The 14,736-nt window shown below is 40.9% G+C and overlaps 1 protein-coding gene across 6 annotated transcripts in view; it reads left to right on the forward strand.

Moving 5' to 3' along the window:
- The window catches only part of NCOA7 (nuclear receptor coactivator 7), a 144,789-nt gene that overhangs the window by 92,195 nt on the left and 37,858 nt on the right, over positions 1-14,736 (forward strand). Inside the window, exons 1-7 of one of the 6 annotated variants that reach the window (XM_043510904.1) lie at positions 2,582-2,869; positions 3,970-4,049; positions 4,990-5,097; positions 6,708-6,821; positions 8,191-8,316; positions 10,491-10,675; positions 13,028-14,079. In XM_043510904.1, the coding sequence (XP_043366839.1) occupies positions 2,800-2,869; positions 3,970-4,049; positions 4,990-5,097; positions 6,708-6,821; positions 8,191-8,316; positions 10,491-10,675; positions 13,028-14,079 (1,735 nt within the window). In that variant the 5' untranslated portion in view covers positions 2,582-2,799. Of the gene's footprint in view, positions 1-2,581; positions 2,870-3,969; positions 4,050-4,989; positions 5,098-6,707; positions 6,822-8,190; positions 8,317-10,490; positions 10,676-13,027; positions 14,080-14,736 lie in introns of those variants that run through there. The other 5 variants (XM_043510905.1, XM_038395949.2, XM_038395950.2 and 2 more) reach the window with 5 other exon arrangements.

Below are 14,736 nucleotides of genomic sequence, written 5' to 3' on the forward strand. Positions count from 1 at the left end.
TGGCACAGTACTTCACAGTAGAGGGCTTTTCAGGTACTGGGAGACTGGTCAAAGCTGGTGTAGCCCATTTATTGATGTCATGACTTCCTTCCCTGGAAGTAATTAGTCCTGGGGTTCTGAAACATCATTTGTCTTTTGTCTCAAAAAAGTGATGGTCTCAGCTTTCTCCTTGGTTTTGATGGGTGTTGACTATAGCTTACTCTACCTTGCAGCACCATCCCCTGAGGGTCTTCAGGCACATCAGTTATGAAAACTACCTTCAATTCTGATAACACGGCCCAATAAGATTTGTTTTATGTCATCCTGGGCTCATGTTATTTTCTGGAAAAGTCCTGCTGAAACCAGCAGCTTTTTAAAAAATATTCAGTGTTGTATGCTACATGTCCTGAAAATAGCAAAATGAAAAAAGACAAACAGCCACTTTTCAGGAAGTTAACATGGCATTACCTGGGTAACAAAGACCTTGAACTTCAGTGTTAGGTAGGTAGGCTAGTGTTGTTCTCCTTATTTTTTTTGCGCAGAGAGTTTAAGTAACATGCCCAAAATATATGAGTCAACAGGTATCTGCCATAATATTTAGTCCTGCCATGAGTGTAGGGGACTGGACTAGATGACCTCTCCAAGTCCCTTCCAGGACTACAATGCTATGATCACCTTACGGAGAGTATCCTCAAATTCTGCAAAAATATCTGATTACAAAAACCCTAACAAAAATATACCAGCCACTCAATGTGAATTTACCAGCAACATTAAGAAGAAACTCAGACAGTTTATAAACATACATCCCATCATTTCTTGCAAACAAGGCTATTTGGCAATCTTTTATATTTTAAGTACTGGAGCATAAGTCATGCAACTTATCTCTTTGGAAATTTCAGTCTTATAGAAGAAAGGTGACTATAAAAGTGATCAAATTAAAAACCTATTTAAAAAAATTTTATACAAGGTCTGTATTCTCATGTATGCTATTTCTCTTGCGCTTGGAAAGAACAACATATGTGTTGGCAAAGGTGCTAGATGCAAGAAAAATAGTTATTGGTGAAAATTGGGTATAATTAATTTTGACAGTGTCTCTTTTGCCTCAGTTAGAATTTATATTTAGCCTAAACTGATTTTGTGAACTTTTTGCAAAGCTTCCTTACTGTTTGCATTATTTAGGCTTTTTTAATTAAAAACAAGAATCCTCTCACTTTTCTGTATTCCATTATACAGCTGTTTGGAACCCTACTAAGTAAATACATTAACAGTTACACAAGCCAAAAACTACCATGCATTTTTGGTACTTGGAGGGGAGGAGGATACATTTAGTTGGAGCCTCTATTATGGTGTTTTTAAAGGTTTCAGAGTAGCGGCCGTGTTAGTCTGTATTTGCAAAAAGAAAAGGAGTACTTGTGGTACCTTAGAGACTTACAAATTTATTTGAGCATAAGCTTTCGTGAGGTACAGCTCAAGTTTCCATGCAGCTTGCAGGCATTTAACTCTTATGACTGTTCCTTTTAGTTTAAGTAGCCTGCTCATTTTTGTATAGTTTCCCTTTTTGAAGTTAAATGCTATTGTGCTAGGTTTCTTTGGTCTTCCCCCCCTACAAGGATGTTAAATTTCAGAGTCTCCCTAAAAGAGAAATATAAAGTACCAGAAGCCCTGTTTTGCAGTTTTTGGTTACCTGTTCTCCAAATCACAAAGCAGGATGGAACAAGTAAATCAGCCAGTGGTTACCTTAAAGAAAAAGATATTGTTAAACAGACCTAAACTTTAAATTTCAGGGCTTTGTGGGGTTAGATCACAAAGCAGGGACTGGAATCTATATTAATGAGTTAGTAAAAACAGCTGCTAGTGTTGTTAAAACTGATTTGTGGAGAATCGTGTCTGTCTTCCTCCCACCCCGCTCAGGAGTCACCTGTGCAGGTAGTCTAAGTACTCCTTGTCCCTCTACTGACCCTGCTCCTTCCTGTGCTTTATTGCAGGGCTTGGGGTTGTACGTGCTGCATGCGCAGGACCAGGGAGGGCCCTTATACTTTTGTTCCAGACAGAGCCTGCCATCCTGGGGCTGGGGGCGCTGCGTGCAGGGCAGCACTCGCTCTGCTCCTGCTCTAGTCTGGTTGGAACTGGACTGCGCGGAGCAAGCCCCGTCCCCAGAGAGCACTGGGAGAGCTCAGCTGCCCTGCTCTCTGCCAGCGTTTCACTAGCTGATCGGAGAAGACCCGAGGGGTGGGCAGCAGCTTCTTCCCATTGCATTAGTTCAGCGAGTAGCAAGCACGTACGGTTGTTGAAAAGGGGCCTCAGTCTGCAGGGGAGAGGCCCCTACAGCTCAGAGCAGCAAGAGGCTCTGTTAGATCTGCCTGTTCCGCCGGGAGGAGGAGGCGGCGGCGGCGGGGAAAGGGGAGAGACGTGTCCTTTCTGGAAGGATTGCAGGACAAGCAACAGAACAGCAGGATCCCTGTGCTTTTCAGAAGTCACCGTTCCTTTGCAGGGTATGAAGCACCACGTTCCTTATCAGACACATTGCGTGTGATTAGGTAATCTGCCCTCGCTCCCCGCCCGGAGATGTTTGCAGTAGAGTGTTGTTGTGTCCACGATCCAGGTGAACGTTGCAACATCTGCCCTTCTCCCGCTGGGGCGGCGGCTGCCACAGGCAAAAGAGCTGCGTGCAAATTCCCCCAAGAATGCAGCCGTGTTGAAAGCGATGAGACGTTGTCTTCTGGGTACAATTCGGCAAATGGAGACAGCTGCGAGTCCTTACCTGAAGTTGTGGCCTGTGATCCTAGCAGTTTGATACCCCAGAACAACCTGCTAGAGGTTATGCACAGTTTTTCTGTTCACAAGCATTTCTCCTGGTGTGTTGACTACAGACAGCCTTACCTTTTGCTAGGTATGCAGCCTTTGATTCCTGTTTCCTTCTGCTGGTCACTTTACTTGTTAGAGTATGCGGGAGGAGGTGAAGGAGCTGAATCAATTTGAAATCTTACCTGAATGGGTGTAGTTTAGAAGTTGTTCTCTAATAGCAAATAATTGTACCTTTGCCCCTAAAAATGTTTGTTTTTGTTTCCATTAAGGACGTACAGAGACTATTTTGTAGTAAAAAGAAAAGGAGTACTTGTGGCACCTTAGAGACTAACAAATTTATTAGAGCATAAGCTGAAGTGAGCTACAGCTCACTTCAGCTTATGCTCTAATAAATTTGTTAGTCTCTAAGGTGCCACAAGTACTCCTTTTCTTTTCACCTTTAGTCAGTAATCGTTGAAGTCAGTGAGAGCTGTGGGCATGCATCTGACTGACAGAAACCTGGTGCCTCTCTCATATTTTGGGTATGATACTTAAACTCTCTGCAAAAAATAAGGATATTAATACCTACCGAACACTGAAGTTGAGAATTCTAATGAATTAAGCTCTTATCCTGCAAAGTTTTACACACATGGGATTAATTTTACACACGAGTTAACGGAACTGTTTAGGTGCGTAAGTGTCTACAAGGGCCTTAGTTTGTAAAATATTTTGAGGATGCAAATAGTATTTAAAATATTAAGTATTATTGATTGGGTCTCAATTTTAATCTGATTTTTCATAAACCTATTGATGCAGAATTATTGAATACGACCATGTGCTAACTCTTTCTATCTGGACATCACCCCAGTCATGTAGTACAAAAATGTGCTTTGCCCCAGAAGTAAATTATTCTTCATTAACTAAGGGAAGAATCCACAAAGACTTTTTACAGGGATGCAGTACAGTATAAGTTGACCTTAAAAGGCTTTAAAATGTAATCAGAACCTAGTATTGATTTAGTCTTGGTGGCCATATGATAAAATTTCAGGGCTTGACAACTTTTTTTTTTTTTTTTTTTTTTTTTGCGGTGTCACTGTTGTATGTGCTCAAACCACAGTTATACCCCACATGTACTGTAAATGTGGGATATAACTTGAAAAATGTTGACAGGTAAATGGTTTGAGACTTTGTTTGTTTGTTCCTCAGATGACAATCAAAACAAAACCAGTGAAAAGAAAGAGAAGAAAATGGTTACTCAGAAACCCCTTGGAACTACAGAATATACTGTAAGTACTGGATGCACAATTAGGTCATTTATTAATGTTGTTTAAAATGAGGTTGTCAAGGTTAACGAGACTCTAAAGAAACCAAACTAATATAGACACCCTTTAATTCTTTTTAAAAATTCCTCCAAATATCCTGTGTGTAGGAAGGGAAATTAGTCTCAACTCCACAACCATCCTCCAACTTAGGCATCACCCACCCTCTCCCAGCTGCCTGCCTTCTGTATTTCCAGTTCCATAGTGGAGCCATGTAATACCTCTCCTCTTCCTCCGAGAAATATTTCTGTCCCATTAAATGTTAGCTAGGCCCTCTAGCAGGAATATGTTTGTACCCTGGTCATGAGATGCCAGCGTTTTCTTTTTGGAATGCCAATGATATATACTGCTTCTGTACCAGAAGTGATTAGTTGTGTACTGGGAGAAAGCTTACTGAAAGGTGCCAGGGAGACATTGTGATGTCTCCATTCCCTACAGATTCAGGAAGGGAAGGAACTCTTAACCTGACTCTCTCATGTGCACCACCAGGCCTGCTGAGAACAGGCTTGAATCTTAACTGCTAGAATGGGTGAAAGAGTAACAAACATCAAATATATATAATGTGTGTACAGTGTGCCCTCCTCCTCCTCTCTCCTAACCAGTTCTAACTGGAAGGAGCTAAGTTAAAATGATACATTGTTTAACTAGGGTTGATGAAGCAGTGAGAGAGGGATCTTAACTGTTCTCTTTTCTCTGTTTTATAGAGTGGAAAAAGTTCTGTTAACGGAGTAGCTGTTGTCTTATAATTAACTGTGTCATCTCGCAAAAATTAGATTGAAAGAAAGTACGTTAGATCACTGAGTCCATACCCTGCAACTGGTCTTCCCAACAAAGTTTATTTAAACTGTTATATTGATCCTGTACTTGATTATTGCTGTATCTTAAACGTCAAGTTTCCTTTCTTCAGGCTGGAAGTCAGGACACCCTAAACAGCATAGCATTGAAATTTAACATCACTCCAAACAGACTTGTGGAGCTCAATAGGCTGTTCACACACACAATTGTTCCAGGGCAGGTAATTTTTAAAGTTTTAAATACTGAACAATTCTGATTCTTTGCTATGTATTTAAAGCGCCCCGCCCCCCCAACTTAATGAGTCTATTAGGCATATGTATATGATGGTGATGGGCAGTAGTATAAAACCTCAAAACGGAGTCTAGCTCAGATGGTTGCAAGAATTGGTCTAGGCCCACTTGGGAATCAGGAAGTCAGCTGGCCCAGGAATAAGAAACCTGGGCTCCCTGACCCAGAGACAATCTGCATGGCAGGTCTGCCCAAGAACCCTAGATTCTGGGAGCCCCCAGCAGCTGCTGAGTGAAATTGACATCCTTGTCAGCTTCACCACTGCTAATAGTCAGTGAGTAGCTGCTGTCCTGGGAACATAGATTTGGAAACACCATATATTGGCATTTCATAAACAGATTTTTCCAGAATTTCTGATTTGCAAGAAATCTTAAAAATTTGATTTCATTCTGAGTCAGAACAAAACCTATTCCCAAAATTCTGAAATTTCTCTCTAACCAGAAATCCTGAGTTTTGTCCAGCTCTAGTGATGATATCTAGCTCTTATAAAGTACATTTCATTAGTAGATCTCAAAGCAACTTATAAAGTAAGCAAGTATCATTGTCTCAATTTCGCTGATGGGGAAACCAAGGCACAGAGGTGAAGTGATTTTGCCTAAGATCACTCAGCAGCAGAGTGAATTCATGTACAGGGACGCCTTCAGTTTTTATTTAAAAAAAAAAAGTAATTTTTTAAATGTCTGTACTCGTAAATAATATTGTGGGTTTAAAAAGTTCTGTGGTTTTAACTTTTCTTTTTGACCATTGAAGTGTATTTCTTTCTACACTTCTTTGGGCTTGGACATTGACAAATGACTGTGCAGTTTTATTTTTAAGGTCTTATGCTACTAAAAGCTTGAAAGTCTGAAAGAGTAAAAATCCAAACAAAACATGGCTTAATATTTTTTAATAAAAACATTTGTTGACATTTAGATTTATTTTTTTAAATAAAAAGTTTCCAAGGTACCTGACAGTGTTCCATTACATATTTTCTCTTGAATTAAGAAGAGTTTTTCCCTCTGACATAAATATGGTTTGGAAAAGAGATATCTTATTGCAAAACATAATTTCCTGTAACTTCTAGCCCAAAAATTTACATTTGTTGCTTCCTCCAGTGGCTTTTTTTTTTTTTTGGTCCAATTTTTGCCTTTATAACAGGCATCTGCTGCACTAACTTATATATACTATTCTGTGTTAATTTCTGTATTAGTTAATCTTGTAATTAGGTTGTAGTTTACACAGGTAAGGGAGGTTGTCATTCTTTCAAAACTGGTGTATGCTGCTGCTTTTCTCAAAAAAACAAAATACAGACCTTGATCCGTCAGTGAGATTCATGGAACCCCACTGCCTGACAAATATGGATTTTAGAGATAGGAGTTATTCCAGAATGCGTTTTGCAGTGAGATGTGTTGTCAATACCAGATTATCTTTACTGGGACTCCTGCATAGATCTCATTGCAGAATCAGGGCCATAGTGTTTATATTACATATGTCTGTCTTTTTTTCTTCTATATATAATTATTTTAAAATAAGTTATTTGTATTTAATGTAATCTTTATGTAGGTTCTCTATGTCCCAGATACTGACCACTATTCCAGTGCTGCTAGGTTAGCGTCTTCCAGTGCTGGTGCTCCTGTTTCTCCTTCATCATCAGATGCTGAATATGATAAACTTCCTGTAAGTAAATCTTGTGTTTATAGAACACCGTCTCTTTGAAGCTCAGGTTATATCCTATTAAATAGTTATTTTTGATGAGGTTGCAATTGATGCATTGTAGAAAATGGCATTAAAACCAGCTGATGGGTTTGAACCAGTTGTTCCTGGGAGTTTAGATGTTTCTGTGCTGCTGTTTACACTGTTACACCAATCCCCAGCCCCAAATCTATGGCTATTTAAGAGAGATTTGAGACTAGAATGCAGTAAACTGCTGAGAGTGTTAGACCTCAGGCTTCGATCTGATCCATGAAAATGGAGTCCCATTAAAGCCAGTGGGGCTGTGTGCATTGGTATTTCCATGCCAATCAAATTGAAGAAATGGGCTTTAGCCAGTGTTCCCTCTAATTTTTCCCACCCATGTGCGGAATGAATTTTATAACATGCACCAGTATGGAGGTGATTTGTGACACATCACATTCATATTGGTGCACATAACAACATTCATGTGGTGGGGGTGGGGCCGAGGGGCTCAATTGAGGCAGAGGGTTGGGGTGCAGCGATGTGAAGGTTCTGGCTGGGGGTATGGGCTCTGGGGTGGGGCTGGGGATGAGGGGCTCAGGGTGGGGTAGAGAGTTGGGGTGCATAGGTGTGAGGGATCCAGCTAGGGGTGTGGGCTCTGGGATTGGGCTGGGGATGAGGGTTGGGTGCAGGGGTTTGAGGGCTGCGGCTGGGGGTGTGGGCTCTGGGGTGGGACTGGGGATGATAGGTTTGGGATGCAGGAGGGTGCTCTGGGGCTACTGCGCAGAGAGAGGACACCCCCCCACACACACACACACTCTTCCCGCAGCAGCACCTGGGCTGGGGCAGAGAGGTGCTTGTCCCCGCCATGGGAGTTCTGGGGCTGGGGCTGCAGGATAGGCGCCCCGGCCCCAGCAAGGCTGGCAGGCTGGCTGTGCCGCAGCTGGGACCACCAGGCTGCTCCAGGGTCGGGCTGCACCTGGGCCCGATCTGGCCGCGACAGGTCTGGGCCGCAGGGTGAGTTCCCTAACTGCCTGCGTGGCACTAAATAGGCTACTGCGCAGCTTATAGGGAACTTAGGCCTAAGTGTGGTTAATTTAGGTGTCTAACTGAAAACTGTTGTAGTGGGTGGTTTTATTTTTTCTTAATTTCCTGTCTGTCATTTACTTGGAGATTTTTTTTTAATAATGTTATAAACAAAACGTGGTCACATGCTGGGGGAAGTATGAAATATAAATCTGGCCGTGTTTTTCCTTTAAACCAAAAGGAAAATTGTTAATGGACCTTGGTCTTTAATTTTTCAAAAACTAAGAAAGAACATGTCTGTGAAACTGGTCCTGTTGTTTCTCACTGAGGCTTTTGCTTTTTAAAGGATGCTGACTTGGCAAGAAAGGCCTTCAAACCAATTGAGAGAGTTCTGTCATCTACCTCGGAGGAAGATGAACCAATAGTTGTCAAATTTTTAAAAATGAACTGCCGTTACTTCACAGATGGTAAGGTAAGTGGAGCTTGGGCCTAGTGTCTCATTCGAGATCCTTTTAGAGAGTGAACTTTGTTGTTAGTGTAAGTCAGAGGCTAACAGCAGGGTTGGGAGCCAGGCATAACGTAAGCGAGTGCTCTGGACATTCTATTTGTTACTTCGCACTATACTGACATGTTTTTTCTTTACATCCATTTACTTATTACAGTGACTGCTTGATAGAAGACTAGCTCTTCCTTTCCACCCATCGCTTTCTCCTTTTATAGCCTTTTATTAGAAAGGTCTCCTTCCAAGAACTGTTGGGGGGGCCCACCCATCTGCTAGGAAGACACCTGTACAGAGAGGATTGCTCTTCATAGTTCCACTAATCATGATATACAAAACGTCTGAGCAGAGACTGCCAAGTTCCATCAAATTACAGGATCACTTTATAAAATGGACAAATGTCCCTTTTCGTTGTAGTATGTGTGTGACCTGAGTTGGCTTTGAACTCTCTTTAGAGGTAAATGCACAAGATCAGGGCAGATCTTAGTTCTCTCACTCCTGAAGTTTGAAAACTCTGTTTCCCTACGCTTATTTATTTTTCTTATCTTCTCTTGTTGTTTTTCATTTAAGTCTTCTAAAAAGATGTTTACACACTTGAGTTTTCTCATTCTTTGGAGCCAACAGGAAACACCTGAGATACTAATTGTTTCAACTTAGTTTTATTTTTCTTTTGTCCTATTGTTTTGTATTTGCTTTTTCTGGTTCTGAATAGATGTGGAATGTCCATTTAACCAACTTGGAGTTTTTGTAGAAAGTAACAGAATACTACAGTGTGTATTGTGCAGAAATTTGTACAACACAGTGCTTTCTTATATGAAGCTTTTTTGATATTGGGTTCCATTTCACAAAATATATAACTGGTCACTTTCTTTGAAGCCTACGTATGCTTTAGGAGCCAAAAACAGCTTCACACCTTAGCAGTCCAGTGTGGACTTTGTTCTTGGCAACATATCTTCAAGCAGAGACTGATGTAGTCCTGTTTCCCCTTTGGCCTAAATACAAAACTTGGCCTATATATGTAGAATTCTGCTGTCTGTATTGAGAACAGTGACTTTGATACCTGTGAGTCTAAATGGCAGAACCTCCCGCCATACACAAACATCTCACAGAAGAAGCATGTGCAAAGTATATCTTGCCTTTGCTCCACAAACTCCATAAAGGTAACACGTGCTCCCTAGTATCGATCTGTTTGTTTTGTATCTCTTCCTCTGGCTTCCTAGCCTCCACTGGCATGACTTGCTGGTTGACTAGCCTTTTCCTTAGTGATGCTTGCAGTGTTATGCAGGCTAATCTTGTTGTCATTTGGGCCCTGTGACAACTGTCTGTCAAATGACTTAAGATCAAATGCAGCATTAGCTGAAAATTTGGTTATGATTGTAGGCTACTAAAAGGCCACATTCATGAGCCCCATATCTGGTTGTGAGAGACGGTCATTCGTCCAACCCAGGGCTAGTCATTTCCAAGAGTTAAAAATCTTTTCCGCAGCAGTCTAAATTGCCAGCTTGGCCAGTGGTGACATTGGAGGGTGGAGACAGGAATCACCGTGTTGGGTCCCTGTAAAATAGGTCAAGAAAAGATTTTTATGTACCAGATGGCGCTCTCAAGGAAAGGGACGTGGAACCCTAGCTTCATCTGCTGTCAGTACAGCAACCTCTCCATGTTCCTATTACTGGGAAGCCCTGCATGTGTGCAGAAATCGATACCAGCAGGTTGAGGTAGGTCTGCTAGCACAGATTTACCATGCAGGTGTAGCCAAAATAAAAAGTTGTTGGTGGGTTTAAAAAAAAAATCCTCTTTTTTTCTTGCCTCTGGTTAATTAACAAACTGCAGCTCTAGTTTATAGCAGCCAGGGATGAAAGTTAAGTACCTTGAATCTTCTTTATAACACTGTTCTTGTCAGCTAAGCATTTTGAGTGTTCCAAAGAGTTCTCTTTTTATTTATCCTTCTTTGTAATACCTGGCCCAGTGCAGCTGGGAGTCGGAGCGTTCTGTTTGAAAATATTGCCCCACATGGGTATAAAGAGACACGAGAGAGAGAGTATTATACTAGGCAAATAACTTAAAGGTTGACATCGAGCTATTCATTGAAGTGACCTCTGGTCAGTGATTAGATTTGATATGCTAACTCTCTTTGTTTTTATTATTAGGGTGTAGTTGGGGGTGTCATGATAGTGACTCCAAACAACATCATGTTTGACCCACATAAGTCGGATCCTCTGGTAATTGAGAATGGCTGTGAAGAGTATGGGCTCATCTGCCCTATGGAGGAGGTTGTCTCGATAGCCCTCTACAATGATATTTCTCACATGAAGATTAAAGATGCCCTGCCATCGTAAGGAGTGTTCTTTGCTAATTGTGTTTTACATCTTTATCAGTTGGGGTGGGGAAAACAGAACAAGAAAAGAGAGGTTTGGTGGGAGTGGTAATAAAGTTCATGAGAAGAGACAGTTAACAGTGCCTTAAAAGAAAGAGAGGCAGAAAGGTGTGATGTCCTATAAAACAGTGGTTCTCAACCTGGTGTAGGTATACTCCTGGGAGTATGCAAATGTCTTTCAGGGGTTACATCAGCTCATCTAGATATTTGCCTACTTTTACAACAGGCTACGTAAAACGCACTAGTGAAGTCAGTACAAACTAAAATTTCATACAGACAATTACTTGTTAGTACTGCTCTGTATACTATACACTGAAATGTAAGTACAGTATTTATATTCCATGGTAAAAATGAGAAAGTAAGCAATTTTTCAGTAATAATGTGCTGTGACATGTTTGTATTTTTATGTCTGATTTTGTAAGCAAGTACTCTTCTAGTGAAGTGAAACTTGGGGGTACACAAGACAAATCAGACTCCTGAAAGGGGTACAGTAGTCTGAAAAGGTTGAGAGCCACTGCTATAAAAGATGAAGGAAAATAAACTTTTCAACAGCAGAAAAGGAGACACGTTGTAGGTATCAAAACCTAAGAGACAGAGGACAGTGAAAACGTCCAAAGGCAGATAGAAAGATGGCACTCCATGTTCGTGATATTTATTCCTGCAGGTTGGTTTCTGCAACTGATTGAGGCCCCACAGAAAGTGTTCCACAATTTTAATGGAAGGGAGGGGACTACAGAATGTTAACTGATCAGCTTTAGTTCAAATTGCTTGCTGTTGCTGTTGTGACTATATTGGTTAATGGAACAGGTATTTTTAAACACTTCTGGTCACAGCAGCAGAAAAATTCCTACCTCCCACAAACCTCCAAAATATCAGTCCTCTTATGTTGGAATCAGAGATCATAACCCATTTAATTTCTTCTAATACCCAGCAGTGTTTTCTTAGCTGGTATTTTCACTTACATTTCGTCAATTGTATCTTGATGATAAACACTGTCCACTGTCCACAGGTCACAAAACAACTTGTCTTCTCAATGTAGCTAACAGGGTTTCACTGTTTTAAATAAATGCGTCATCTTCCCTCTTCTCCCCTACCCAACAAAAAACAATTAGTCATAGCATCTCAGCCATGCAAAACAAAGGCTGCTAGCCCTGGAGAGATGTATAGTGGGGGTATAGTCATAGATAAGGCTAAGATTTTGTCACTGATTTTTACTAAAAATCACTGACTGGTCTCGGGCAATAAACAAAAATTCACAGAAGCCGTTGACCTGTCTGTGACTTTTACTAAAAATAATGGGGCGGCTTGGGGCTCCGGGCATGCTTGGGGCTCCGGGGCCTCCCACGGCAGCTTGGGGCTTTGGCCCTAAGGCTGAGGTGGAAAGTATCACAGAGGTCTCTGAAAGTCACAGAATCTGTGACCTCTGTGACATAATCTGATGGTTAGTCATAGGGTTTCCTGGCTTATCTGTGTAGCCCTCTATACCATACTTGCCATTCCAGTATCTTGGTGGGAAAATATATAAGCTTACATTATCTGTTCTCAGGCTCTTTAATCTTGACCTGTGTGAATAACAAAGAAAATAAAGATCTTGAGCTGTATGTCCTTATATTTCCAAGATTTTCCTACTTTCAGGCTCTTTGATGGCTTGCCTCTTGATCCCTAAAGTTTTTGGGGAAATCCTGCAGTCAAATTATCAATTTTAGTATTGCGGGAATAACAAGTAATAGTGACTTATGCTTTGTAGGGCATTGTTGCTCTAAAGTTGTGTAAGTGCTTTAAAAATGTAGAGGTTCTCTATGTGGTTTTCTATACTTTCAATAATTAACTTCTACCAGTTAAAGAAGCAGGAATGCTGCAAGAGCCCAGAGTATTGTCCGAGACATACCACTCTTCTTTTATAAAAGATGAGAAGTAACAGAATACACAGGGCTAGATCCTTAGGTGGTGCAAATCAGTGCAGGTCCTTTGACTTCAGTAAAGCAATGCCATTTTACACCAGCTGGCCTTATTTTTGTATTATTGAGTACCCAATGATGCATACCATGTTGGTTACATGTGTACCATATCTTCCCCCATGAGATTATACTTGGCAGAATTACTCATCTTTTTAAAGTTATACTTCCCACAGTTTCTTCATTTTGATACCATGTATTTCAGTTGGCTTACATTTTATTTTCAAGGAAGCCATTTTTTGGTTTGGTTTTGTTTAAAATCATTTTGACATATTTTAAGTTGTTTTCTTTGCCATTTTGTTTTGTTTCCATTTTGTTTTAACATCCCACATACATCCACCATTTCTCCTGACAGTGACATTCCAAAGGATCTTTGTCCTTTGTACAGGCCAGGAGAGTGGGAAGACCTTTCCTCTGAGAAAGATATCAACCCTTTCAGCAAATTCAAGTCCCTGAGCAAGGAGAAGAGGCAGCAAAATGGGGATGATTCCAAATCAATAAAGTCTTTGGACAAGGAGAAGTCTGCAGATTTTGAACTACTTAAGCCTTCTGACAGTACTGTTTCAATGGAATCTAAGTCATTGGAACCTCCCAATGACATGGCCTCCGCTGAACCATCTGAAAGGTCTGCTGTAGGGGGACATACCAAGGAACCTTCTGGGGAAAAAGCTGCTTCAGATTCCAAAACCAAAGAAAATTCCCTTATCGGAGGAGGAGATGATGACTTCATTGATCTGCAAGAGACTGCATCTCCTACAAATACCAGATTAGACAGAAAAGATGCAGTAACAGAAGGTTTTTCTTTTGACCCCAAGGAGTTGGGGAAAGCCAGGTCGCAAGTAACCAAATCTCTTTCAGAAGTCCAGGACCTACTGGTATTTGATTCCTTGGGCACAAAGAATGATGTTGAACCTAAAGCTGATATAGACTTAGAATCATGTGAGAAGCAGGATGTCATGCCAGAAGTAAACAAGTGTGCCAGTTCCCCGACAGGTAAGGTGGAGACTACACTGGACACTCAAAAGGAGCTAGATAAAAACAAACTCATTGAGTTTTACCTCAGTAAAGATAAAGATGGGTCACAGTCTTCTGAAAACCTACGTAAGGCTGGAATCGGTGAAGGTGAAAACAATAAAGTAACAGGCGTAGACCTCACACTTAGCTGTTCAGAGTCCCAAGATAACAAACTTCTTCCAGTTAAAAGTGGGGAGACTGATTCAAGCTGCATTGAAAGGAAAGAGCCTTTGCTGGAAGTCAACTTGCCTGCAGTGGAGGAAAAGGATCTTAAAGAGTCTGTGAAATCTTCATTGGTACCATCTCTGGACAAGGTATGTCAAGAAACACAGCTGGACAATAACTCGGAAATCAGACTGTGGCTGTTACAGAGAATTCAAGTACCAATTGAAGGTAGGTCTCTGTCTGTCCTTATTCTGTTAACTGTGGGAGCTGGGCAGCATCAATTCAGTGCTCACTAGGATGATCTTCCTATTAATTTCCTTTTCAGTGTAGTTTGGTATTTTACAATATAAATCTTCAGGCGATAATTTGACCGTATAAATTCTCAATCCAGAAGTAATGTAGGAGAAAAAGGATCCCTTCTAATTGTTTGGGCTACTGAGTTTGACAAATGGCTAGTGTGCTTTGTCCATGTTTAGTAACTATTTTTTGTAACATTTTAGTGATAAGTGCAATAAAATGTCATCCATTTATAGAGTTGATTGTGACACATAGTGGCTGAAAGATTACTATTATTTTGCTATGTATTGACATGATCTGCAGTTCCATTGACACTTCTAATGTGTAAAAATCCAGAGTAGTAGTACACAGCAACATAATGACTCTAAAGAGTGTGTGTGTGTGTGTGTGTGTGTGTGTGTGTGTGTGCACATGTTCATGCTGTTTTAGTCCTTTTTGTGCTACTGGACCACCCAAGATGTGCTGCTGAGCAGAAGTATAAGCACGGTCTTGCTGCATGACCATTCTGTTTGTTCTACTATTATGTGACTCTTGATGAAATATAGGAGCACGTTGGAAAATATGGAATTCTCTTGAACTTGAAAACTC

The sequence above is a fragment of the Dermochelys coriacea genome, chromosome 3, assembly GCF_009764565.3.
Source record: "Dermochelys coriacea isolate rDerCor1 chromosome 3, rDerCor1.pri.v4, whole genome shotgun sequence".
Lineage (NCBI taxonomy): Eukaryota > Metazoa > Chordata > Testudines > Dermochelyidae > Dermochelys > Dermochelys coriacea.